The sequence below is a fragment of the Miscanthus floridulus genome, chromosome 7 (genome assembly GCF_019320115.1).
Source record: "Miscanthus floridulus cultivar M001 chromosome 7, ASM1932011v1, whole genome shotgun sequence".
Taxonomy (NCBI): domain Eukaryota; kingdom Viridiplantae; phylum Streptophyta; class Magnoliopsida; order Poales; family Poaceae; genus Miscanthus; species Miscanthus floridulus.
This window is the reverse complement of record NC_089586.1, coordinates 100095207-100120811: the sequence shown is the minus strand read 5'-3', so window position 1 is coordinate 100120811 and position 25605 is coordinate 100095207. Positions and strand designations below refer to the sequence as shown.

At 48.2% G+C, this 25605-nt stretch overlaps 3 protein-coding genes and 1 long non-coding RNA gene across 6 annotated transcripts; 3 read left to right on the top strand and 1 right to left on the bottom strand.

Annotated features, from left to right (window-relative positions):
• The first annotated feature begins 1063 nt into the window (after positions 1 to 1063).
• Positions 1064 to 3341, top strand: LOC136465954 (protein argonaute MEL1-like). The gene is made up of 6 exons (XM_066464488.1): positions 1064 to 1309; positions 2104 to 2217; positions 2299 to 2476; positions 2546 to 2625; positions 2782 to 3146; positions 3296 to 3341. Exons 1-6 carry the CDS (start codon positions 1064 to 1066, stop codon positions 3339 to 3341), a joined length of 1029 nt encoding a protein of 342 aa, XP_066320585.1.
• A 240-nt stretch (positions 3342 to 3581) lies between these two features.
• On the top strand, positions 3582 to 4086 carry LOC136463967 (uncharacterized). The gene is made up of 3 exons (XR_010761121.1): positions 3582 to 3645; positions 3730 to 3797; positions 3881 to 4086. It is a non-coding gene; the product is annotated as an uncharacterized lncRNA (long non-coding RNA).
• A 7380-nt stretch (positions 4087 to 11466) lies between these two features.
• On the bottom strand, positions 11467 to 24128 carry LOC136467431 (uncharacterized). Of its 3 annotated transcripts, none has more exons than XM_066466125.1 (2): positions 22439 to 24128; positions 11467 to 11675 (listed from the first exon to the last, which is right to left on the bottom strand). In XM_066466125.1, the coding sequence occupies exons 1-2, from the start codon at positions 23936 to 23938 to the stop codon at positions 11520 to 11522; spliced, it is 1656 nt and encodes a 551-aa protein (XP_066322222.1). In that variant the 5' UTR covers positions 23939 to 24128; the 3' UTR covers positions 11467 to 11519. The 3 variants fall into 3 exon arrangements, with proteins under 3 accessions (XP_066322222.1, XP_066322224.1, XP_066322223.1); XM_066466127.1 differs by lacking the exon at positions 11467 to 11675 and adding an exon at positions 13869 to 14003; XM_066466126.1 differs by lacking the exon at positions 11467 to 11675 and adding an exon at positions 21296 to 22317.
• On the top strand, positions 14523 to 15729 carry LOC136467432 (mechanosensitive ion channel protein 1, mitochondrial-like). The gene is made up of 3 exons (XM_066466128.1): positions 14523 to 14696; positions 14791 to 14891; positions 15380 to 15729. Exons 1-3 carry the CDS (start codon positions 14543 to 14545, stop codon positions 15503 to 15505), a joined length of 381 nt encoding a protein of 126 aa, XP_066322225.1. The 5' UTR covers positions 14523 to 14542; the 3' UTR covers positions 15506 to 15729.
• Positions 24129 to 25605: the final 1477 nt, after the last annotated feature.

Genomic DNA, 25605 nt, shown 5'->3' with positions numbered 1-25605 from the left:
TGCAATGTTGGGTTGCCTAGGAGCACCATCCAGTTCCGTGAGCAGACCATGAAAAGGAGAGACCCTGACGACGCCGGCAACTTAAATTTGACCGTCTTGCCACAACCGTTCCGAACCTTACTACATCATAATTAATGTAATAATATCATCATCAAAAGAACTCCGAAGCGCGGAGGCAATATCGTCAGTGCCTAAGGCGGAACGGAAGGGTCTCAACTCCCTGATAATTTTGATAGCCTGGGAGGTGTGGAAGCACCGTAACTCATGTGTGTTTGAAAATGCCACGCCAAGCATCCAGGAGGTTCTTAGGGCTGTCAGCACTGAGGGCAATCTTTGGTGCAGGGCTGGAGCAAGAAAGCTCCAGGAACTCTTGGTCAGGGAGCCGGCCGTGGGGGTATAAGGCAGGCGGTTTTTGTCTGGTCGACAAGAATTTAGTTTGTGGCGCGCCTGTTTTAGTTAAGTGAATGGGTGTGTGTTGGTGGTGTTTTGTACTTGAGTAGGGTCTATTTAGACTCGTGTATTTTATTTCTACCTTAATGAAATGATGCGCAGCTTTCCTACGTAGTTCGAAAAAAAAAGATGTACCTTCAGTTTTTTTGTTCACTTGGTGAAAGTTGCATCTGCAATTTTTGCAGGGGATAATGGAAGTTCACCGGCGTTCATCCTGAGCCAGGATCGAACTCTCCTACATAGCTTACATGATTCTCTTATGGATATTAGAATCTTCTGTGAGGAACATGGAGTCATATGTCTTGAGTGTTTTTTCCCATGAAGTTAGGATGCGGAGCAATGAATATATGGACTTTACTGCATGGAAAATAAAGAAACAGGTCCTGTTTGATGCCATTTCCTTTTTCTTTTTAGTTTACAGAATCCTCATGGTTACAGTTTTGTTAATCAGGCCGTATATCTTGATTCTATCAAGAAGACTGGAGGAGATTCGAGAGCAGCTGGGTTGCGCAAGGAGATTGATGAAAATGGACATCATGTCAACTCTGGCAAGGAGATTGGAGGAGATGGAGGCTCCAAAGAATGGTTGGATGTAAATGTTCGGGATCTCCCAATGTCTCGGATGATGAGACACAAGAAGATGATAGCAGTGACAAAGAACAAGGTGGAGATGGAGATGGAGGTGGAGATGGCTGGTTCTCCTCCTCACGAAATCACTATTCACGTCCTGCCAGAACAGTATTTTTCTCTCACAACAATCAGCTGGAACAGTATTTTTCAGTCCTGCCGAACAGGGCTGGATTTCCTGGTTCTGTTGATGAGGCAGAGTCTGAAGATGAGCTGTCCACAGATAGTGATGGTGAGGCAGAGTCTGAAGATGAGTTGCCCACAGATAGTGATGGTGGATTTCATGGTTCTGTTGCTGAGATGGAGTCTATCGACCGTAGTGTCTTCCAGGTATTGCTAGCTCCGTTGACCATCAATAAAAAAAAAATCAGATTTCGAAATTGAACATGGACCCAAAATTTTATATTGGGTTAATAGATTATAGATATAGATTATAAAAGCTCAGTTATAACTTATGATTTTATGACAGTTTTTTCCGATAACATATCTATGATTGCCATTTTACATTTATATATATCCTTAAATATGAAAAATGGTAGTGACAATTTTTATAACTGTTTTTTAAGTTTCATCAAACATAGCATCATGCATCCTCAATTGAATTATGAATTATAGTTCCAGATGAGATGTGTGCACTGGCTTGTGCTTATGCCACTCTTAAATATATCCAACATATATTTGTGATTTGAATTTGCAAGTACTTCAACACAACTTAAAACAATGTGAGCAGCAAGCCAGAAAAACATAATGTTCAAAGCAGAGAACCAAATATGAGCAAGCCACAAAATCATAATGTTCAAAGCAGAGACCCAAATATCGTCGATGAATAGTTGACAAGCATGGTCAAATCTAGTCTAGGTAATTATTACATCTTGGGCACAGGAGCATAGCAACCAGATTAATACATTGTATTGTATTCTTATTCAACTCTGCTTCCAGTCATATACTATTGTTTCCAGTCCTTGTACTCTTATAAAAGATGTATCCTCACGTATATGTATTATTTTATTTATTATTCTGTATTAGGTTAATGAAATGGGAAACGTGAAAAGCTGGGCATATATAAGTTTTTCAATGAGTTCGAAAGAGACAAGAAAATTCTTAGAGAAGCTAGTAGGGACTTGTGTTGACATGGGAATGGTAAAGTGCTTTCACTCTTGGCTCGTGCAATTTAAATAATCACAAACTGCACATCTGACTTTGACTTCTAATAACTTGTAGGGATTTTATCCAATGGCAACAAGTTGCGTCCATGTAAAGCCTGGTTCTTCCACTGACGTAGAAGACGCTCTCTGGCATATGCATGACACGATCTCAGAAATCTTTAGCATACATGGACAAGAAATAGGACTTCTGCTTGTAATTCTGCCAGACAAAGAAGTTGGAGATGAAACATATGGTATTGAAATTTATTGATTGATTGGTCAGATGATGTGTTTTTTTTTACAATCAAATGTGCAATTTGCAGACAAAAGTGAAAAGGTGTGTGAGAAACTTGGATTTGTATATCAATGTTGTTCGCCTGAGGATGCTAGGAACCCGAGCAAGGTCTATCTCAAGACTACTGCTTATGAAATAAATAACAAGTTTTTTTTTCTATGATATATTGTGATTACTGTCATGCCCCCCCCCCCCCCCCCCCCCCCCAAAAAAAAAAGGAAAAAAAGAAAAAAATACAACTCATGTTTTGCATTTCTTCATCAGGTTGTAAGGCGTGATGCTGATGTTCTTCCGCACAACTTTGTTATGCCATTTTCTGCAAAAGAAGACGACCCTACAATTGTTTTTGGAGCTGATATATTTTGTGATTCAAATATATCCATTGCGTCTGTATGTCTCCTTCCTGTATCTAACATCTCCTTGATTCAATCTGTTTTCTGTTTTAGTTGTACTACATTTGTTACACCTTCCACTGGCCAATCATATTTTGGTGCATTCATGCAGGTGGTGTCAACCTTTGATTGGCCTGTATCTAGTAGGTATAATGCTTTAGTCGCTGAGCAACCATGTAAGGAAGTAACCATAAAAATTCTGCATAATGAAAATAAAGTGAGGGAAAGCATGGTCAGGTAATTGTGTTTAATATAAGTAACTAGTAAAATTGTGTTTGATATATGCGATGTATAGTAACTACCTATTGTCACATGTACCTTTCTGGGCACTAATGTTTCTATTGTCACATTGCCTTTTTGGGCATTAATGTTTCTTTTTTTTACAGAAGTTCTCTGCTTATTTTCTTCAAGAAAAACAAAGATATTTCCTAGTCAAATAATCTTCTTCAGGTTAGGAAGACTGTTATCCCTTTGATATTTTTGTCCAGTTCATTGAGATGTGCTAACAGTGCATTAATTTGCACAGAAATGGTGTAGATGAAGGTCAACTTAGATTCATTTTGTCTCAAGAAATAGACGCAATACGGAAGGTATATATATGGTCTGGATTATCTTTGTGTCTTTATTTTTACCTGACCATTTTATCAGTTTTGTACTTCTTTGATTTGATAAAAGGCTTGCACCTCTATATTCACGAGTACGCTGCCAATCACATATGTGGTTGTTGGACGAGCTGGTTAGTATTAGTTACCTTCTTCTTTTACTGATGAAAGTGCTTTGGTGTCTGATTTTTTGCCTTTCATTTTTCCTTGGTCCATAGAATCTGCTGTTGGTGAAGATAGTTGTTCTACAAAGTTTGAGTTCTCTTGTAGCCATCCAGTTGTTGGGGTAAAGTACATCTTTTTCTTGCTTCCTAAGAATACTTTAGCTTTGATTGTTTGATTGTAAATATTTGAATGCATTCCTTTCAGGGAACTAGTACAGTGTCCTATCGAGTCCTTCATGATGAAAACGAATATGATGCTGATGAACTTCAGTCTCTATGCACCAATCTCTGCACAAAGTAAGTTGTAGATTCACTTCATGTGGCAACTGTACTTTGACCAACAATCAGTATGCATCTGACACTTTATTGGCAACATGCAGCCGTGTTCGTTGGGCCCAACCAGAGTTATATATGGCTGAGTAGTCACCTGCATTGATTGTTTCTTGGGTGTTTTGTGCTTTATTTGCATTTTCAATTACTTGACTTAACAAAGCATAATTTAACAAACAACAAAGCCAAGAAGTTGGCGTTTTAGCTACATTTTGGTGACTGCATATAACTTCACTATCTCAAGCATTGAGCCACTCTAAGTAAGTGAGCATGCTGGATCATTGGTTTCTTTGTTACTTACAGCTTGTTCTTTCTTTGTGTAGCTCCACCAGCCTACTATGCTCACTTAGCGGCATCGCGAGCTCATGCTCACTTCGCAGCATCGCGAGCTCATGCACACGTTCAAGAAAGCTATGACGGTGAATTGACGACCTCAGCTCGGCAACTGCCTCCAGTTCGTTGAACCCTTTTGGACGTGATGTGATCCTTGAAAATTTAGTTTGCCATTTTTATCCAGCTTTAGTTGCTTTCATCCAGAATTAGTGGCTGCAAACGGGTCTGGCCGGTTGTCCAGATTAACAGGTGTGGCGTGGTTGTTTTCTGTATCTTATATCTTACTAGCAAACCGAGTATTCTCATGCTCCAGTGGTCCAATTCAAAAAAGGTGCACAATAAAAACTTTTCTCAAAAAAAAAAAAAACCCAACTGTGTAATACTCCCTTCGTTCCAAATTATAAGTCACTTTGACTTATTTGATTTATCTATTTTGCTATGTATTAGACATATTATTATATCTAGATGCATAGCAAAATAGATGTATCAAAAAAGTCAAAGCAACTTATAATTTGAAACGGAGGAAGTAGTATGGATCAAAGTAGTAGTTTATATTACGTTTTACGGTTATAGTTTTTTTTTATAACTTTTGCTACATATCTAGATATATGTTATATCAAGATTCATAATAAAAGCTATGAATCTAGAAATGTCAAAACACTGAGGTCGTATTATTTAAGTTGGGACAGCAAGCGGATTGCGCAGAGAAATATATCAACGATTTGTTAGCCGGTCCAAGAGATCACCGAGAGATGCCATCTTTGTGTCCTGCCGGCACCTTAACGTACGTCTCCAGACTCGCCACTCTCGTGCTAATTAGGGGCCTAGTGCTAATCAACGTATCACTCTTTTGTCGAAGGACCTCATGGAGCTTTGGTGGTTAGCGTGCTGTAACGTATAGGAAACTCGTCGTTTGTGTCCTCAACTACTCCAAGAAATTAGATGCCGCCTATGACGATTACATGATGGACACCCGATGGCAATTACTCCACCGGCCAGTCAGCTTATAGGATCCAATTAAGAGGCTTCTATGGGGTTTTCTGGAAAGCTCATGCAAGAAACAAGTGCAAAGTATTCGTCTGGATTTTGGTGCAAGAAAAAAATCCTCACAGCGGATAATCTCTAGAAAAGAGGATGGCCCATCAAGACCACTGCACTTTGTGCAACTGACCGCTTGAATCAGGACTGCACTTGTCACTACTTTGCCCATTCGCTAAAGTAGTATGGAGCATCATTCTATCCTGGTAGCACTTCTATGCCTAGTTGATTCTGCCAATTCAGGAACCAGGCCATTTAATTTCATGGTGGGAGGAGGCCGAGACCATTCAGGAAACAGTGTGGTAGGTGAGCCATTCGGCGTCTGCCTTTAACAGCGGCTATAGTACCACAGCAGGGGGCCTTTTCGGCGCCGCCTTCCCATGCTGTGTGTTCATACAAGGAAGGGGTAGTTTATTCTAACGGAAAGTTCACGTGGAGAGCTTACCATTGCTTGCAACATCAAAAGCGCGGTACGTTAACTATGTTGCTCTTAAAAAAACTGCTACCTACTCATGACATGTTGAGGTACTATTACTTTGATGAAACATAATAATGTGAATTGACCTGGTATACCATATGCATTTCTCTATGTCCTGTGATAATAAAGCGACCATTGGTTCATTTTTATGCACAATATTGCATATTAGCCTTTTATATCACATAAAACAAATGTTTTTGGGTGGAATAGCAATAGTTCAAATGAACATGAGCCAAGAGCCAACATACTGCTCTATAAGCCTTCAGGAATCAAAAACTCGTTACATCATGTAGAAGTTACCACACTTCACATCTTTTGCGTTGATAAGTCTGCGTAGTGCGGTGCCTTTGTTAGAGTTTACCTGATGTTGGGAATCTGTATTATGATTTTGTGTTTGTTCTCTGCGTATTGGTGGCCATTTGAGAAGCAGTTTGACAACTAATTTAAGCTCAACTTTTCAGACTGATTTGGTAGTACAACTGCTCATTTTATTGGTTCAGTACATTGGAGTTTAATGTAACATTACTGGTTTAGTGTACTAGAGCCCTATCTCCTTACTCATTAACATTTGACTTTATCTGACCACAGAAGATAGAGGAGTGGTCAGATAAAGTCAAATGTTATATCAACTTTGGACTCCCGTGTAATCCTATCCTTTAAAGTTTTTTGTTGTTGCTATCAACAACATGTGTAGATAGATAGTTTCAATTGGACCAATAGAACAAGAACAAGCATGATCAATGCTCATATATGAGAGGGATGCGTAGATGTTTGTTCGTTCTTTCTTTCTTTCTTTCTTTCTTTCTTTTTTTGTCTTCTATCTTACTGTCACAGGAATAAAAGACAGGGAAACGGACGGATTACCATTACAACTTATATGTGCGGTACTTACATTCACAGCTGGTTGATCTCCAGTCCTCACATACACCAACGTCTATGGACTATGGGCATCATCTTCATCTTGTTCCCATCCTCTCCTGCCTAGGGAGACGATAGAACCCTACAGCAATTCCTGTCTCCGAGACTGCAACAGTAATGGATCATCCAAAAACTAATGGATCAGTACTAACCCGTCAGCATCGGCATCACACACTAGAAGTAGATGATACCGTAAAGGAGAATTGTCCAATAAAAATGAACAGAAGCAGAGAGCTCCAAAAGGATTACCTTACCCCACAATGTCAGAATCATGTTTCTTAACCACGAGATCGGGTCACCACCACCGCCGTTGCCGTCACGGCACCTGCATTGCTCCACCGTGGCCACCACCGCCACCCCTCGTGGAGCTCTCGCGCGACTCGCCCACTCACGAGTAAAGGTGCATTGAAGGGACGACGCGATACATCACTTTTGACTTTTGATGAGGAGATGAGGAGGGACGACATCTTCATAGAATATTCTCTCCCCTTGGGCGGTTTCCATCCCTCTATTCCCTAACCAAACACTAGAACTAGGTGGTTGTCCTCCCCCTCCCCCCAACTAAACACAACCTTAATCCACTATATTTAGAAAATGGAGACATCATCAAGGGTTAATGACAAGACGATCAAAGAACTCAAGCAAAGCAACTGAGCACTCACAATGGATCGGGGATGAGTCAAGGCACAAGGTTGAAGATCTTTCAAGAGTTAGGATTGCTAAGAAGGAGATTTGAGTATCCAAAAGCTCGACAAGTGCTCAATATATGGTGGTGTAATCTTGAAGAACAAATGATCCAGATAGCCAAGTTATGCTGCAAAGAATTCAACTGATCAAATTTTTCTTTAATCGGAGTTCATATGAATAAGTTAAAGGTGATATCTGAACTATGAAGGTTTAGCAGCCTTGCAATTTGTTAATTACTATTGCTTTAGCACTTAGCTATGATCTTATCAATTACTACATGAGCTTTGTTTGTATAGTTACATAGGCATCTAATTGAAATACACCAAAGAACCTAAGTAATTTGTGTTCAGTTGATGTTTTATGGCTTTATTCCATGACGTTAGGATATCAACAACGGTATGCCTAGTGTCAGGACGCATCCGGACGCTCTGGCACCCGCGTATGGAAACCGCCCCAGCATGCGTACGCGTGTCCATATCCATGCCCTATCTCCTCCACAACCCCATCCCGCCATTGTGCTTCCATCTTAGACGTGCTCCTCTCTGCAAGCCCCCCCCCCCCCCCCCCCCCCCGCCTCAGCCCCTGCAGCGCCGTGCCTATTTCGCACTACACGCAGGGCCCGCGGGGCCCGAGCGACAAGAGAGAAAGGGCGCGCAACGCCTTTGATTCGGAAGGACCCGACCATGGCGTTGTATGGATGCCCTGCCGGCTCTGGGAGAAACGATGCAACAGAAGGTGGGGAGGAGAGATGCAACACCCGATCTACTTTTAAAACATCTAAATACAACAGTTGCAACATATGTCTGAAGACAGTTGAAACATGCTTATGAAACACTTGAAAACACACCTGAAACGCACTTGAAAACCATTGCAACTATACGCAAACATCCGAATAAAACACATGCAACATATGTGTAGAACATATGCAACATCAAGTTAAAAACAATTGCAATGTGCGTCCAGAAAAACATAGCCGCTGAAACCTCTGAAACACTCGAAACATACTCTCGCAATATGCCTCTGAAATAATTGCAACATATGCAACATGTGCAACATCCTCCGATCTACTTTTGCAACATCCATATGAACACAAAGACAACATATCTCTGAAACATATGAAACAATTAAAACATACAATTACAACATATAGGGAGAGAGAGAGCTTAGCGCGGGGAGCACCATGGACACCCGTTCTGCTGGCTTTCGGGGCTCCCGGTGTGCGGGGAGGGGCATTGCCGGGGTGGAAGAGGAAGGACGCCAAGGTGGGGGAAGGAGCCGCCGGGGGTCGAGGAACATAGGGGAGGGGGGAGGCTGCGCTGGTCGCCCGTGCTGGAGCTGTGCGTCCCGTGCCAGAGCAGGGCCGCACGCCAGCGCCGGGGTCGCACCCGTCCCCGCACCGGAGTTGAGGCCAGGGGTAGCCGGCCAGAGAAAAGGAAGGGAGTCTCCGGGAGTGGGCGCGCGGATCAGAGCCCGAGCTCGCACCAGGGCCGCCGCCGTGCCGAAGCAGAAGGAGGGAGAGGGAGGCAGCGGGGCACGCGGCTCGTGCGACATGTGTGGGGCGGGGCGCGGGAGCGTAGCTCGACAGAGGAGCGTCCGGAGCATCGTGCAGGGGCGGACCCAGGATTTCGCCATGACTAGGGCAGCCGAGCGGGGCCGGGCGCCGGGGCGGCCACTTGGGCAGCGGCTGACGGCGGGCGGGTGGCCAGCGACCAGCCAATGGCGGAGAAGCGGCCTGCGGAGCGCAAATTGGAGGCCGGAGGGGGCGAGCCGGTGAGGGGCAGCGGCAGGCGACGGCGTGGAGGCGGCCAGGAGAGCGAGGAGCCGAGCGGCGCGACTCAAGACTCGGCGCTGCGACTAGGGCAATGGCCCTGGTTGTCCTAGCGCTGGGTCCGCCCCTAGCGTCGTGGCGTGGCGCGGAGATGCTGCGATGAGGAAAGGGGGCGGGAGGAATGAGCGGATGCAGGAAATGAGTGGAGGACGGAGACGTCGTCCAGATGTCTGTTATGTATCATTATCGTATAAAGGCATTATCCACTCTGACCGCTTTTCATCCCTAGCGATAAGACATGCTCTCGTACGCATGGCAGCTAGTCTAAGCCAGTCGTGGCCGGGATCGCCGTCAAACAGGAGCCCATTTGATTTAGGTCCCGATTGATAGGTCTTTTTGATGGCTCTACTAGTCTGACTCCTTTCTATATTTTTTTCTTCTCTTAAAATAAACAAGAAGCTAGTAAAATTACTGTTTTTTATTACCGACTTCGACTCCTTCCCATACTGCAGCAAGAATCTGAAGCAAGCCACGTTTGGATCCTTCGGCTAAAGTTTAGTCCGGATCAAATCGGGTGTTTGGATGGCAATTAGAGAAATTAAACATGAACTAATTATAAAACTAATTGCATAAGTCGTGGCTAATTCACACGACGAATTTATTAAGCTTAATTAATCTATGATTGACATATGTTTACTGTAACATCCAGTGGGTAAATCATGGACTAATTAGACTTAATAGATTCATCTCGTGAATTAGTTTTCATTATGTAATTAGTTTTGTAATTAGTATGTATTTAATATTTTTAATTAGTATCAAACATAGGGATTGAATTTTAGTTCTGGGGATCCAAACACTGATGAGGAGCAGAAGGTTTGAAGCCATTAGCCATGTCAGTCTGACACCCGGGCGGTGGGGGTACCGGGTACGTGTACGTAGTAAAAACATACAGGGAAAAGGGCCATTGCCATCACCATCACCATCACAGCCACGGGTGACGGCCAGCGCAGCGCATGACGTCTTCTCGCAGCCACGGGTCGCGGAGCCGGTAGTTTTGCCTTGATTGCTTGAAAGACCAGGTGTCGAAACCTCCTGACAGCCAGCAGCTTGCTTTTTGGGCTAGCCAAGTGCTCACGTAGTCTCGCCCTTCTAGTCTGCTAGTAGTAGTATTAGTAGTTGCAGCGCGCGTCAGCTGATTAGCTGAACCATCTGGTACTACTTCCCTCCGAGCAGCGGCGGATCCAGGAAATATTTTAGGAACTGAACAACACTGCTGCTCGATCTTAAGTCTCAGCCCCTTCTATACTATAGAACTTTGCCTAAAAATTTATAGAGGCTCTACAGTAATTTGCACTGATTCGGTTTTTAGTAGGGGGGCTTGAGCCCCCCCGCCCCACCGCTGGATCCGCCCCTGCCTCCAAGTCGTTCTGCCATTGAGCTGAACGTCGGTTTGGTTTCAGTTCAGTGTTTGGTTTCAATTCAGTGAAGACTCAAAGTTTCAGTTTTGATGTTGGAATGCGGATGGTGATAGCCTGATTGGAGATCACCCTCGGTTGCTTGTTTGTTTCTCCGCGGAAACGACAGGACTGCGGCAATCGTCGTCGAGTGATCTGCGGATATTCGGTGAGACATTTCTTCGAACGCCTTGCGATCATCTACGCGTTTGGTCTTTGATGTGTGTTAATGTGTTGTGCTTTAGTAAAGCAACTGTACCTGATTCGAAGTCGTTTCCCTGTACTCCAGTTTGTTAAGGGATATTGCTTACACGTACTTGATGTTTCATCACGGAATTACTTCATATAGCAGTTCTGACCACAACGGAATGCTCATCTTGGTTAACGGCCCACCACGAAAACTTTATCATGGCATCGTTTGTTGCTTTGCCTTCTTTTTATTTACCTCGTGTTGCAGAACTGTTTGAAGGCTACATTTCAGAACTAGCTATGCGGATATATCCGCTACATGTTGGAAATACTGGAAAATATGTCATCAACTCGCTATTATGTGTAGTTGCGTATCATAAACGTTTTAAAACATCTATTTAAAGGAGTTTCACTTGATTTAGAGTCATTCACTTGCTGTCTGTCAGCTGTTGCATACCGGTACAGATTACTTACCTCTTTTTTTTTTTGCCCTATTCAGGTAATTGAATTTTATACATGAAGTTGAATCGCAATAGTCATTAGTGATGTTAAATCTTTCACTCAAGGAGAGACTAAAAAGCGGATATAGAATAGCAGTTAGGTAAATCTCCAGCCATACAGACAGAAAAAAAGTTTTCAAAAACCACAACTAAAAAGCAAGCCTGTTGTTAAATCTCCAGCCGTGTCTTGCAAACACCTCCATCGCGGCTGTCTCAATAGTCCTGCATCCCAACTTTATCATATGACGATCCTCCTTCTGTAGTAGGGACCAGTACCTGGTCCAGTATGTCCCCTTGAATATAACCTACAAATAAGATGGTACTAGGGCCTTATCAAACACAATATCATTTCGGGTTAATCAAATCATCCAACAAATGGCACTTGCACCCACAAGAATTTGAGATTTCATTTTCCTATCTATCCCTTCCAACTGACCTGTAAACAAATTGTGTACACTAGTTGGAGGTATTAGCTTGAAGGAAACATGAACAATTCTCCATAAGAATTTAGCATAATGACAGTCAAAGAGTAAATGTTGTATGGACTCGTCGGAAGAACAGAAACAACACTTCCTATCTCCTTGCCACTGCCATCTCACTAAATTATCTTTTTGTTAAAATTACACCTTTATATAAGTACCACATAAAGACTTTGTTTTTGAGAGGTAGTTTAAGTTTTCAGATTAAAATGTTATACGGTAAAGCTTCGGCTCCTAACAAAGCTCTGTACATAGAATTGACTGAAAACAACCCATTCTGATGTAGCCCCCACATAAAGCGATCTCTCTGGTTTCTTAGGTGTACATCTGCAACCATAGCCACCACATTGTGCCAAGCTTGCAAATTAGCACCCATCAGAGATCTCCCAAAAGGTACATTTAACGGTGTCATAGACAACACTGACCTTACAGATGCACTCTTTTTCCTCACAATGTTATATAGTGCAGGGAAGAGCGTTTTAAGTGGGCATGGTCTTATCCACGAATCCTCCAAAAAATGCACTTGAGACCCGTCACCTAGATCAAACCTACACATCGAGAGGAACTCACCCTTGACCTTCATGAGGCCAGCCCAAAACTGAGTCTCTGGGCATGTATTGAACGGTTGAACCTGTGTCAAAGTTTTGTCCCTTAAATATTTATTCTTAAGCAATTGTTGCCAAACCCGTCTCCATTTAACAATTTAAAAATCCATTTGCTTAGGAGGCACTTATTGTGAACATCTAGATTTAGGACTCCCAGTCCTTCTTGGTCTTTTGGTGTACATACTACCTCCCACTTTGTCAATCTATATTTTTTCTTGTGTTCATCGCTCTGCCAAAAAAACCGTGATCTAAAATAATCCAACTTCTTCAACACCCCTCTAGGTATTTCAAAAAAGGACACCATGAACATAGGAAGACTACTTAGAACGGAGTTAATAAGAACCAGCCTCCCTTCTACCGACAACATCTTACTCCTCCAACAGCTCGGTCTCTGATATGATACACTGCTCTTACCTAAAACGTACTCTCCTGCAAGCACTAAGATGGGAGTTAATTTGTCAGGGGAAATTTCTCTCAATTGGTACGGCGATCGCTGATTGGAAAGAAGCCCCGTTCGCTTCGCTGAAAAAACAAGCCGAAACACTGTTCCGGCTGATTTGGTGTGAGAGAAAAATATTGTTCCGGCTGAAAAAACAAGCTGAAAAAAACGAATTATAAGAGAAGCGAACATGGCCGAAAGGGAGAGCCAGAGAGATACTTGTTGTGACTCTAACATAGTGGGGATTAATTAGAGGTAGGAAAAATGCATGGGCCTTAGGAATTGGTTGGCCGAAGGATAAATACTCTTTTTATTGCTAATATATTTATCATACATCTAATTTGCTGATTTGTCCTAATACAAAGTATACTGGTTTTAAAAAAAGTTTGGACCCTAGGTTTGGGGGGGTCCTGAGCAAGTGCACAGTGCACGCCTTACCACTAAACTGCTTGGATCAGCTTTTCCTCTATGTGCTTGAAATGCTTTCTTTCTTGATTTCCACAATGTTTTTGTCACTGTGTGTGAGCGCTTGATCTCCAGTTATGTAAATTTGACAATGTGCATGTTGTAATCTGAGTCAATGCAGGGGCTTTTTTGTTAGTTGCCATGTCAAAGGTTTCTGCTTCTACAGGAGCGTCGAAAGTTGATAGCACAGATGATGGTGGGAACACCTGGATTCAAATGTCAGAAGATGCTCATTGTTCTGCTATTCAGCCTGTTCGCTTGTTGGTTTCAGCCAGAGCTTATCAGCCATGGTACATTGTTTTCCTCCCACAACAAATTAGCACCAGCCGGACTTATCAGCCCAGAAACCAACCAGCGAACAGACTGATTGATGCTAGCACTACTGCAGGCAACAACGTGAAGTATCTGAATGATGCAATTAACTTCATGACCAAGAGTTATTTGGTAATCATGGAGATCTAGAAAAGGTAATCGTTACACTTGGTGGGACACTGATTGGTACAGCAATGGCTTGGTTTGTAATGCCTGTTGTTCTAAGAAAGATGCACAAGTATGCATCAGAAGGTACTCTCAGGACACTCTGGAGAGACTCTTCTAAGAAACATGTGTCTTATGAAACAAGCTTGTGGAGTGCACTGGAAGATCCTGCAAAATATATGATCACATTTATGGCATTTTCGCAGATGTGAGAACTTATTTGCTATTTCACCTTTTGAAAGCATTATTTCCTTAGTACCTTCTTATTGTAAAACATTATTGACCATGAAATTTCACCGAATGCTTTTGAGGTTAAAACCATGTTCCGGGAGTTTCCATGTTCCTTTCATATATTCTGTGTATTTTTTAAAGTAGACTCCAATATATGATGTTCCTCTGCAATATATATCTATACGTGCTAGAAAATTCATGGCCATATATGGTATTTTATATTTGTTCATACTGACATTGACATGATCTTGTTTTATTCGGTGGTATTGTTATACAAACCATACTACTATGATGCAGATCATTTTTCTGGTTACACTTTTATTCTGAATAGGTCTTTGATGTCTTCTTTCTTCCTCAGGGCTGCAGTTATTGAACCAGGCATTTCAGCTTATCTTCCACATGCATGGAAGGGGGTATTTGCTATATCTTTTGTGTGGTTCCTTCACAGGTGGAAGACTAACTTCATTGGACATGCTATGGCCAAACAAACTGCTACAGGAATTGACCGTGAAAGATTGTCAGCATTTGATAAGGTGTCATCGCTAGGACTGATAGCACTTGGAGTTATAGCTCTCGCTGAAGCTTGTGGTGTACCTGTGCAGTCAATATTAACTGTTGGTGGTGTTGGAGGTAATGTTTTAACATATAGTGTTCTTCTTTGTTTTAGCATTTCCTGTACTTGCGGGACTGAGGGAATAATATTCTCTTCTGTATGTTGTTACAGGTTTTGCTACTGCTTTTGCGGCAAGAGATATCCTTGGTAACATGCTGAGTGGATTCTCTCTACAATTTTCAAGGCCAGTCGTAGTTGGAGACTACATCAAGGTGCCTGGTTATTTATCTAACGAACCTTTTGCACTCTATTTTTTTTCTGGAACCAAATTCACGTGATATCTCAGCAATAAAATGGGTAAAAGTTAGTAGTTAAACTTTCTGTAAAAGTTAAATACATTATATGCATTAGCTTCCTGAGTAAGCTTAATGTCAATTTGGATAAGAATTATTTTATCTCAGCAAGTCAATAACGTAGGTAAACAATGAAAATTTATCATACTTCAATGAGTTTCTCAAATACTGAATAAGATACAAAAGAACCCATGCTGCATCTGGTGCATTTTTTTCCTTAAATGTTAACAAAGGCTAAGCAGTGGGGAATTTTTTTTTTGAGTCAGGACTTAGCTTTCTTCTAACAAAAGTGCTTCGTAGTTAGATATTTTTAGTTTGTCTATAGTTTTAATGGCTATACCAAACTGGTTTACTGCTTTTCGGCTTGATGCACACTTCGAGTGACTACAAGTGCTTTTCAATTGCAGGCTGGTTCAATAGAAGGGCAAGTGGTTGAAATTGGACTGACTTCTACTTCATTGATAAATACAGAAAAGCTCCCCGTTGTAGTCCCTAACTCACTATTCTCCAGCCAAGTAATGTGTCATGATTGAACTGCCATTTTATCTTATCTTTGAAGTCTGAATGCATATTTTGCATATCAATGTGGAGTTTTGGACTCATTGCTATTCCATGGACCATATTATCTTTCAGCCTGTTCGTTTCGGCTTATTCGCTCGTATCTGGCTTATAATCCACGGCTCGAACAGTGTTTTTCTCTCACACCAATCCAGCCAGCAGTACTTTCAGCCATGGCTTATAAGTCAATTCAGCCGAAATGAACAGGCTGTTTATTCTTTAATTCCAACTGGCTTCCCTCCTTACCAAAGAAATCTGTAGGTGATAGTGAACAAATCAAGGGCCCAGTGGCATGCTAGCGTGGCCAAACTTCCTGTAAGAACTGAAGACATCGAAAAGATTCATGCTATAACAGAGGAGATAAAATGTCAAGGGCGTCGAACCCCTGACTGGCTGGACCTCGGCTACGGAGCTCGTAGCCGTCGGCCGTCTTCTCCGATGAGGTTATACCCCTCTATCGTAGGCTTTGTTGAAGGGTGGAGAGAATTAGGGAATAATAATCTGCTTCCCCGTAACAGTGCCGATTACAGAATGTTTATAGCCTCACGGCTTAACCAACCGAAGCACACGCTTCCTAAAAACAAGGACATCTAATGCAAACCAAAACAGAAAGCTACGCCAAAATAGTAAGCACCGATCTCCTGCCTTCTAGCCACGATGACCGGTGACCGCGCCCCGCTGCTCCTCGCGTGCGCGCTGTGCGCGTTCGGCTCGATCCGCGTCGCGCCGAATATCACGTGCTCGGCGTCTACGTGTATACGTACGCCCGACCATGACATCTCTCCCGCCGTCGAGAGGCAGCTCGTCCTCGAGCTGGAACTCCGGAAACTTGGCGGTGAAGGGCTCCACATCCTCCCAAGTAGCCGATGCCGCAGACTGGCCCTTCCAGAGGATCAGGACCTGGCGGACGCCCCTCGCCAGGCGGAAACGAACGGCGCGCTCCGGCTCAGGAGCCACGGCACCATGTAGCAGCGGTGGAAGGGCCGGCGGTGCGTCCGGAGCCGGACCGTGGTATTTCTTCAGCAGTCCTATGTGGAAAACGTCATGGATGCGAGCGTGGGCAGGCAGTGCCAGCCGAACCGCCACCTCGTTGATGAGTTCGGTGACTTGATACGGCCCGAAGAACCGGGGCTTGAGCTTGCCGGTGGCTTGCTGGTGCAGAGACGACGCCGAACGCTGCCGGAGGCGCAGGAGCACCCAGTCGCCCACCTGGAACACAACATGACGATGTACCTTGTCGTAGTGCAGCTTTTGTGTCGCCTGAGCTTGTTCCAGCCGGTAACGAACATCGGCGAGGAACTCTTCACGCTCCGCCATGCTTTTAGCGACGGCCGCAACGCGTGTTTCCCCCGGTTCATACGACCGGATGGACGGGGGATCACGTCCATAGACGATGCGGAAGGGGGTATCTCGCAGCGACGTTTGGTAGGCCGTGTTGAAAACGAACTCGGCCCAAGGCAGCCACCGGAGCCAGTCGCGTGGCCGATCTCCCGTGAGACACCTTAGGTACATGATGATCACCCGATTGGCAGCCTTGGACTGCCCATCTGACTGTGGGTGGAATGCCGTCGACATCCGCAGTTTGGTACCCAGCATCCTCATGAGCTCCTTCCAGAATGTGGACGTGAAGACGGGGTCGCGGTCCGACACCATGGACTGTGGAACGCCGTGGAGGCGGACGATGTCGGTGTAGAACGCCTGGGCGACGGACTCGGCGGAGTACGGGTGAGCCAGTGGAATAAAGTGGCAGTACTTACTAAATCGGTCGACGACCGTGAGGATCACCGACTTGCCACAAACGCGAGGAAGCGCCTCCACGAAGTCGAGGGCGATGTCCGTCCAAACGCCCTGTGGTACCGGCAGCGGCAGCAGCAAGCCCGCCGGGTGGAGGTGTTCCGACTTGTACCGCTGGCACACGGCACATGCGCGCACCATGTCTTGCACCAGCGACTTCATATTCGGGAAGTGAAAATCGCGACGAAGTCGGTGTAGAGTCCTCTGGACACCCTCGTGGCCCTCCTCATGGAGCGCCGCCGTGATCTCTTGGACTAGCGGGGAGGCGGGAGGGATGTAGAGCCTCCCTGCGAACTGGACCATGCCGTCCACGATGGTCCATGGTGCGCCGCGGGCTCCGGAGTCGATGTCGGCGCGGAGTGCGACCAGCGCCGGGTCCGAACCCTGGGCTTGCCGAAGACGCGCCAGGAAGTCGAAGCGAGGCGCTGACACGGCCATCAGAGCCGTCTCCTCCGTGTCCCGGCATGACAGCACGTCCGCCACGGCGTTCGCGGTTCCTGGCTTGTACGCTACGGCGAAATCAAAGCCCAGCAACTTCCCCACCCAATGATGCTGGGGAATGGTGGCTAGACGCTGGTCGAGCAGGTACTTCAAGCTATAATGGTCCGTCTTGACGAGGAACCGGCGGCCCCAGAGGTACGGCCTCCAGTGGCGGACGGCGTGGACCAACCCTATGAGCTCTCGCTCATAAGCTGCGAGTGCGCGGTGGCGTGGCGCCCCGGGTCGGCTGAAGAACGCGATGGGGTGCCCCTCCTGGATGAGCACCGCCCCGAAACCGTGGGACGACGCGTCACATTCGACGATGAAGGTCTTGGCGAAGTCTGGCATGGCTAAAATGGGCGCCGTGGTGACTGCCACCTTGAGGGCATCGAATGCCGCGGCAGCCTCCTCCCCCATGTAAACTCGTCCTTTTTTAGGAGGGCTGTCAACGGTGCCGCCACCGCTCCGTAGTTGTGGACGAATTTGCGGTAGTATCCCGCCAAGCCGAGGAAGCCGCGGACCGCGCGCACCGAGCGGGGTACCGGCCAGTCATGGATGGCCTGCACCTTGGCCGGATCCATGGCGACGCCTGCCTCCGAGATGATGTGGCCGAGGTATGCGACGGAGGAGACGCCGAACGCACACTTGGAGCGTTTGACGAAGAGCCGGTGTGCGCGGAGCTCGGTGAGGACGGCGCGGATGTGACGAAGGTGGTCCGCCCATGACGTGCTGTAGATCAAAATATCGTCAAAGAATACGAGAACGAAGCGACGAAGGAACGGCCGGAGTACTTCATTCATGAGGGCTTGGAACGTTGCCGGAGCGTTGCACAGCCCGAACGGCATGACGAGGAACTCATAGAGTCCGTCATGGGTTCGGAACGCCATCTTATAGATGTCCTCCCAGCGCATGCACACTTGGTGGTACCCGGAGCGCAAGTCGAGTTTGGTGAAGAAACGCGCGCCGTGTAGTTCGTCGAGGAGCTCGTCGAAGACCGGGATCGGAAACGCGTCCTTGACCGTGAGCGCGTTCAGGGCCCTGTAGTCGACGCAGAACCGCCACGTGCCGTCCGGCTTCTTGACGAGGAGCACCGGTGATGAGAAAGCCGAGTCGCTGCGGCGTACGATGCCTTGCTCCATCATGGCGGCGCATTGGCGTTCGAGCTCATCTTTGTGGGCCGCCGGGTACCGATACGGCCGGACAGCCACCGGCTGCGCGCCCGGCTTGAGCGTGATGCTGTGATCGCGGCCTCGGGGTGGGGGCAGGCCGGTCGGCTCGGCGAAGACGTCGCCAAACCCCGCCAAGAGTTCCTCGAGCAGGGAGTCGCCCGCAGAGGTGGCGCAGGGCCCGTGCGCGCCGGAACACCCGCCCAGCATACGGTGCGGCCGTTGTGTTGGAACGAGACAGTGCCCGCGACTAGGTCCCAGATCAGCTTGCCCAGGGTGGCCATCCAGTTGGTTCCCAGGACGAGGTCGTAACCTGCAAGTGGCATGACAAACAAATCAACGGCGAAGCTAAGGTCATCGACGGTGAGCGGGGCTTGCCGAAGAACGCCCGGGCATGGTACTTTCTCGCCGTTGGCGACGGTGGCCGTCAGGCGCGGGCGGGACTGGACGGAAAGCCCGGTCTGGCGCGCCGCAGCTTCCGCGATGAAGCTGTGGGTCGATCCTGTGTCCAGGAGGGCGATGAGGGACGTCGCGCCCACCGAGACGCGGATCTGCATGGTCGTGCCGATGGCCACGCCTGCGACCGCGTGGAGGGAGAAGACAGGTGCCTCCGTCTCCCCAACCGCGTCCGCTGTAGCGGCGCCGCCGTCCGCGGCGTCGTCGATCTCCACGCCCTCGAGGAAGAAGAGACGCCGGCAGAACCTGTTGTGGCCGCGGGTGTACTTTTCATTGCAATTGAAACACAGACCTTGACGACGCCGCTCGGCCATCTCATCCGGGTTGAGACGACGCTGGTTGCCGTCGCCGCGACCCGGCTGGGCGTCCACCGGAGGGCCCAGAAGCGCCAGCGGTTGCTGGGGCGCCGGGAGCGCTGGTCGGGTTGGTGGGGTAGAAAGGATGCCGCGCGGGGGTGCCCGAGGAGGAGGCTGCACCGGGCGGTCGATCTCCATCAACTCCACCTGGCGCGCCAGGCTCATGGCGGCCGCGAGCGTCGCCGGGTTGTGGATGCGGACGGCGTGGCTAAGCGGTGGCAGGAGTCCGCCGGTGAAGAGCTGGACGCGCTGATCCTCAGCAAGACGACCCGCGCGAGGCAGGAGGGCTTGAAAACGATTGGAGTACTCCTCCACGGTCCCGGTGCGCCGGCACTCGGAGAGCTCGAACAACGGAGCCGACCGGAGGGGAGGACCAAACCGCAGTTGCAGGAGCTCCTTGAATCGCCCCCACGGTGGCGTGCCCTCGTCCTCCTGGAGTTGGATGTACCAGAGTTGCGCGACGTCCTCCAAATTGTACGAGGCCATCCAGACGCGCTCCTCCGCCATGGTGCGCTGTTGGCGAAAATAGGATTCACACTTGTTGATGAAGAGCATCGGGTCTGTCTTGTCGTCGTAGCGGGGAAAATCCAATTTTTGGAATTTCGGGGGGCGATCAAGATCGCGCGGCCCCTCCGGACGGCCGCCGGTGCCGCTGTCCGACGACGAGGCGGACTGCGCCTTCATAGCCGCCATGTCGGCCTTCATGGTTGTCATCTCCGTGTTGAGGGATGTCAACATGGCCACCACATCGGCGAGGGTGGGATCGCTCATGTCAGCTGGCTGCGGCGCGGAGGCGGTGTAAGGGACCTGCGGGGATGGTGGAGGGCGAAAGTGGTGGACATCGGCTGTGGGAGAATGGTTGGAACGGGTGGGAGAGGATCGTCGTGACCGTGATACCAGGTTGTCAAGGGAGTCGAACCCCTGACTGGCTGGACCTCGGCTACGGAGCTCGTAGCCGTCGGCCGTCTTCTCCGATGAGGTTATACCCCTCTATCGTAGGCTTTGTTGAAGGGTGGAGAGAATTAGGGAATAATAATCTGCTTCCCCGTAACAGTGCCGATTACAGAATGTTTATAGCCTCACGGCTTAACCAACCGAAGCACACGCTTCCTAAAAACAAGGACATCTAATGCAAACCAAAACAGAAAGCTACGCCAAAATAGTAAGCACCGATCTCCTGCCTTCTAGCCACGATGACCGGTGACCGCGCCCCGCTGCTCCTCGCGTGCGTGCTGTGCGCGTTCGGCTCGATCCGTGTCGCGCCGAATATCACGTGCTCGGCGTCTACGTGTGTACGTACGCCCGACCATGACATAAAAGTAATGTTGATGTCCAACCAAACAATTGATACTCCATACTGCTATCTCTCACGGTTAGAAAGTTCAAGTGGAGAGCTGACCATTGGTTGCAACATCAAAAGCACGGTATGTTAACTATGATCCACTTAAAAACTGATCTCTTATCCTGATTCTGACATGTGAGGTACTATTAATTCGACAGCACAATGTGAAATGTCTGGTATATTATATATTAAACTTTGATCTACAGAAAACATATGTCTTCGTGTGAAATAGCGGTCGTCAAACAAACGTCAGCCAACATACTGCTCTGTAAACCTGTAGGGATGAAAAACTTGTTGCATATCTTCATTATGTGGAAGGAAACAGGAATGTATGATCTCCAAACAACATTGTGCTGCCAAATGTCATGTAGGAGTTACCACACTAGGCATCTTTTGCGTGATAGATAAGTCTGCAGAAGTGCACTTGCGTGCTTTGTTGTAGTTTAGCTGATATTGGGAATCTGTGTTGTGGTTTTGTGTTTGTTCTCTGAGTGTTGGTGGCTATTTAGGAAGCAGCTTGACAACTAAGTTGAGCTGAGCTTTTCAGAGTGATTTGGTAGTACAACTGCTCAATTGGTCGGTTCAGTACATGGAGTTTAGTGTAGCACTATTGGTTTAGTGTACAAGAGCCCTCTTTCCTCACTAACAGAACAATTGATTTTCTGTGGCCACAGAAGACAGAGTAGTGGTCATCTACAGAGCAAGACATTCTCCTGAAAGCTGCCAGTATCATCAAGCGACATCAACTGTGGACTCCCGTGTAAACGTGTAATTCTAGTCCTTTAAACTTGTCTATTGTCGCATTAACAGCATGTGTAGATAGATGGGTTCATATAGGGACAAAAGATCAAGAACCGGCATGATCAATGCTCATATGGGAAGGGGATGTGTAGATGTTCTTTCTTTTTTCCCTTCTATCGGTCTGTTCGCTGGTTGGTTTCTGGGCTGGTTTGGGCTGGTTGGTGCTGGTTTGTTGTGAGAGAAAAACACTGTTGGCTGGCTGGTTTGGGCTGGCTAAAACCAACAAGCGAACAGGAATAAAGGACAAAGTGAATTGTCTGTGTGATAATTACATTTTACCGTTGGTTGATCTCCCAGTTCTCACATACACTAACGTCTATGATCATTGTCTTGTTGCCGTCCTCCCCTGCCCCGGGAGACGACAGCACCCTGCAGCAATTCCGTCTCGGAGACTACAACAGGATCATGAAACAACTAACCAGTCAGCATCAAACACTAGCCGTAGATGATACAGTAGAGTAGAATTGCCCAATGATCATGAACAGAGGCAGAGAGCTGGACGAGGATGATTACCTTATCCCACAATGCGGGATCGGGCTTCTTAACCACAAGCACGCTGTCGAGCAGCGTGTCGGGGTCTGGGATCTTCCATCGGCACACCGGGCGTGCCTCGTCGCGCCGCCGCCACCGCTGGTACCTCGTCACAGTGGTCTCGCCGCCGCGCGCCACCGCACGCCGCGCAGCGGCCAGGTAATACAGCGCGGGCCGCTCGCACGGGTTGCGCGCCAGCGGCCGCGTGTTGAAAGCGTGCGACTTGTAGTCGGCGCGTCGGTACCAGTTGAGGAACGTCCGCGCGGGGGTCTCCATCTCCCGCGGCGAGATCACGCCCCTCGCCACCATCACCACGAACCCCCAAGCCACCGACACCGTCCACCGCTTCGCCTCGTCGTAGCATATGGACTGCTGCATCAGCCCCACCGAGTCCAGCATGACGGGGCCCTCGAACAGCCTCCGCACCGCGGCCGGGCGGGACCGCGCGTTCGGGAACAGCGGGCGCACCACGTCGAGGTGGTGCAGCGACACGAGCGGCGCAACGGGGTGCGCGGCCAGGAGGCCAAGGAGGTCCCCGTACACGTCGTACTGGTGGAACCCCGGGTGCCTTGTCAGCGGCACGCCCAGCTCCGCCATGCACGCCTGGATGCGGTCGTCGCTGCCGTACAGCGACGGGTACCGCCGGATGCACGCGTCCTGCATCCGCTCCAGCCTCGCCGCCAGCGGCTGGCTGATGGCGAAGCCCCCGCCGCCGAACGCCATCCCGTATGAGAAGTAGATGTTCTGAAGGTGGCTCTCGGAGGGGGAGCCAATGTAGTAGGGCTGCCGGTGGTCGAGCCTGCTGAGGACCGCGAGCAGATTGTCGGGGAGGAAGACGGTGTCGTCGTCGCCCATGACGAACCACCGCACATCGGGGAGGCCGAGGCGGAAGGTCTCGGAGACGATGCGAGAGATGCGGATGGCGGACCGGTGGCCGCGCCGGTGCGTGTAGGGGAAGCGGGAGGTGTCCGCCGAGACCTTGATGGGCGGCAGCCCATCCGGCACGCTGGAAGACCGCACGGGGCGGTCCATCCACACGAAGCCGCGCATGCCCCCGCCAGGGCGCCACCAGATCTTGATGTACTCCTTCCGCTTCTCCCATAGGCGCGCCGACGCCGCGATGCCGAACACTACGTGCTGCAGCGTCGTCGCCGTGAGCACGGCGGGAGGAGGAGGAGGCGGCGGCGGCGGCGATGGCGTTGACGATGTAAGGTTATAATTGTTGGTAAGATGAGTTTTGTCAAAATTGTTGGTAAGTTGAGTTTCGTCAAAATTGTTGGTAAGATGAGAGACGGTCAAGGCGTTTGACGTGCCCTTGGCTGTGACGGGGTCCGCCGGCGGGCAGGAGGGGGTCGAGGAGAGAATGACGTGGAGGGTGTAGAAGACGTAGAGCACGGTGAGAGGGAGAAGGAGCAGGAGGACGAAGCGGAGGAGGGAGGCCGCCGGGCTCTCCTTGCCGCCTCCTCCGGCGGCCGCCTTCATTGCCCGCGCCGTTTCCGGCCGTCGTTATGTTCCCGCGGTATTGGTACCTCCTCCTCGTCGGTTTCTTCGTGGACGGCGGAAAAAGTTGCCGGTGGCAGCGAGCTGATTCGTGCGGGAGGAGAGAGAAAAGAATTCAGAGGGGGCGGAGATGCGAGAGATCGGCAGGTTGCGCATTCTCCTCGCGCATTGGTGGGAGCGGTTCAGGTTCAGCTTCTCGTCTCCGTTTGTTCGTCGTGCGTTACGCAATGCTTCTCAGAGGCTCAGAGCACGAATGGCGCTCGCATAATCGCATCCCTGCAACGAATGCTCCAAAAAATCGGGTCCACGTTGAATGGTTGCAGGCCTGAAGCCCTTCCATCATGGGTCCGAATCATGGAGCCCAAATGCCCAATCCCCAATCACTAGATATTTTTATTTTTTTATTTTCGTTTTTTGCAAAAAAATAATAATTTGGCAGATCAGAAATTGCAGTACTAAACGTATACAGCTGGCGGGTTTGGCATTTTTATAAAGTCGCATCTCAGACAGGGCCCCAAACAAGCTCCAAAGTAAAATTTGAGGGTTCAAAACACAGGTCCAGCAGGCCTCCTACTTAAGCCCTTAAATTTAGGTGGCCCACAAATCACACACCTTGGCCCTCATTTCTAAGGACTCTCCATCTGACCCCTTGAAAGGATTAAGATGTCCAAGAGGGGGGGGTGAATTGGGCTAATTCTAAATTCACTTGCAATAATCAAATCCTACGGATAGCCCAATTAACCCCTTGTGCCTAGAAAAGTGTTTATATCAAACTAATGCACAACAACCTCTCAACCTATGTTCCAAACTTACTCTAGCAAGCAATTCTATGGATGTAAAACAAGTATTGAATTGCTCAAAGTAAATACTCAAAGTAAGTGCTCAAAGTAAGTAGAGAGAGAAAGGAACGCGGCGATGTTTTGCCGAGGTATCGGAGAGTCGCCACTCCCCACTAGTCCTCGTTGGAGCACCCGCGCAAGGGTGTAGCTCCCCCTTGATCCGCGCAAGGATCAAGTGCTCTCTACGGGTTGATTCTTCGACACTCCGTCGCGGCGAATCACCCAAAGCCGCTCACAACTTGAGTTGGGTCACCCACAAGCTCCGCCGGGTGAACACCAAACTCCCAATCACCACCAAGCCGTCTAGGTGATGGCGATCACCAAGAGTAACAAGCACGAACTCTCACTTGACCACGCGAAGCCTAATGAGAAGATGGATGCACACTTTGCTACTCTTGATTTGCTAGTGAGGCTACTCTCTTGGATTCTCAAATCACAAACACCTCACTAGGATCTTGCTCTTCTTGGCACTCACAAACGTGTTTCTCAGCTGTTGGAATGAGCAAAGGATGCTCCACTCACGAGTGGAGCTTCTATTTATAAGCCAGCCTGAAAAACGAACCGTTATGAGCTTCTGCGGGATGACTGGACGCTCCGGTCGTGATGACCGGACGCTCCGGTCAGTTCAACCCGCGAACTAGCATTCAAGTGATGACCGGACGCTGTCAGGGTCCGGTCAGTACCGACCGGACGCGTCCGGTCGCTCTTGGATGCTTACTGTAAACGACCGGACGCTGGATACTCAGGGTCCGGTCACACTGACCGGACGCGTCCGGTCACACTTTTCCAAGTCTGGACCCTTACTGGAGT

What these genes read in the sequence shown, in the direction of transcription:
- LOC136467431 (XM_066466125.1), bottom strand. Translation starts at nt 23,938, where the DNA reads ATGAAGGCGGCCGCCGGAGGAGGCGGCAAGGAGAGCCCGGCGGCCTCC. An exon ending in ATCCCGCATTGTGGGATAAG is followed by an intron (nt 11,676 to 22,438) that starts GTAATCATCCTC and finishes TCTTATTTGTAG; the next exon opens with GTTATATTCAAGGGGACATA.
- LOC136467432 (XM_066466128.1), top strand. Translation starts at nt 14,543, where the DNA reads ATGGCCAAACAAACTGCTACAGGAATTGACCGTGAAAGATTGTCAGCA. An exon ending in AACTGTTGGTGGTGTTGGAG is followed by an intron (nt 14,697 to 14,790) that starts GTAATGTTTTAA and finishes ATGTTGTTACAG; the next exon opens with GTTTTGCTACTGCTTTTGCG. An exon ending in TAGTTGGAGACTACATCAAG is followed by an intron (nt 14,892 to 15,379) that starts GTGCCTGGTTAT and finishes TTTCAATTGCAG; the next exon opens with GCTGGTTCAATAGAAGGGCA.
- LOC136465954 (XM_066464488.1), top strand. Translation starts at nt 1,064, where the DNA reads ATGTCTCGGATGATGAGACACAAGAAGATGATAGCAGTGACAAAGAAC. An exon ending in AGTTGGAGATGAAACATATG is followed by an intron (nt 2,477 to 2,545) that starts GTATTGAAATTT and finishes TGCAATTTGCAG; the next exon opens with ACAAAAGTGAAAAGGTGTGT. An exon ending in GTGAGGGAAAGCATGGTCAG is followed by an intron (nt 3,147 to 3,295) that starts GTAATTGTGTTT and finishes TTTTTTTTACAG; the next exon opens with AAGTTCTCTGCTTATTTTCT.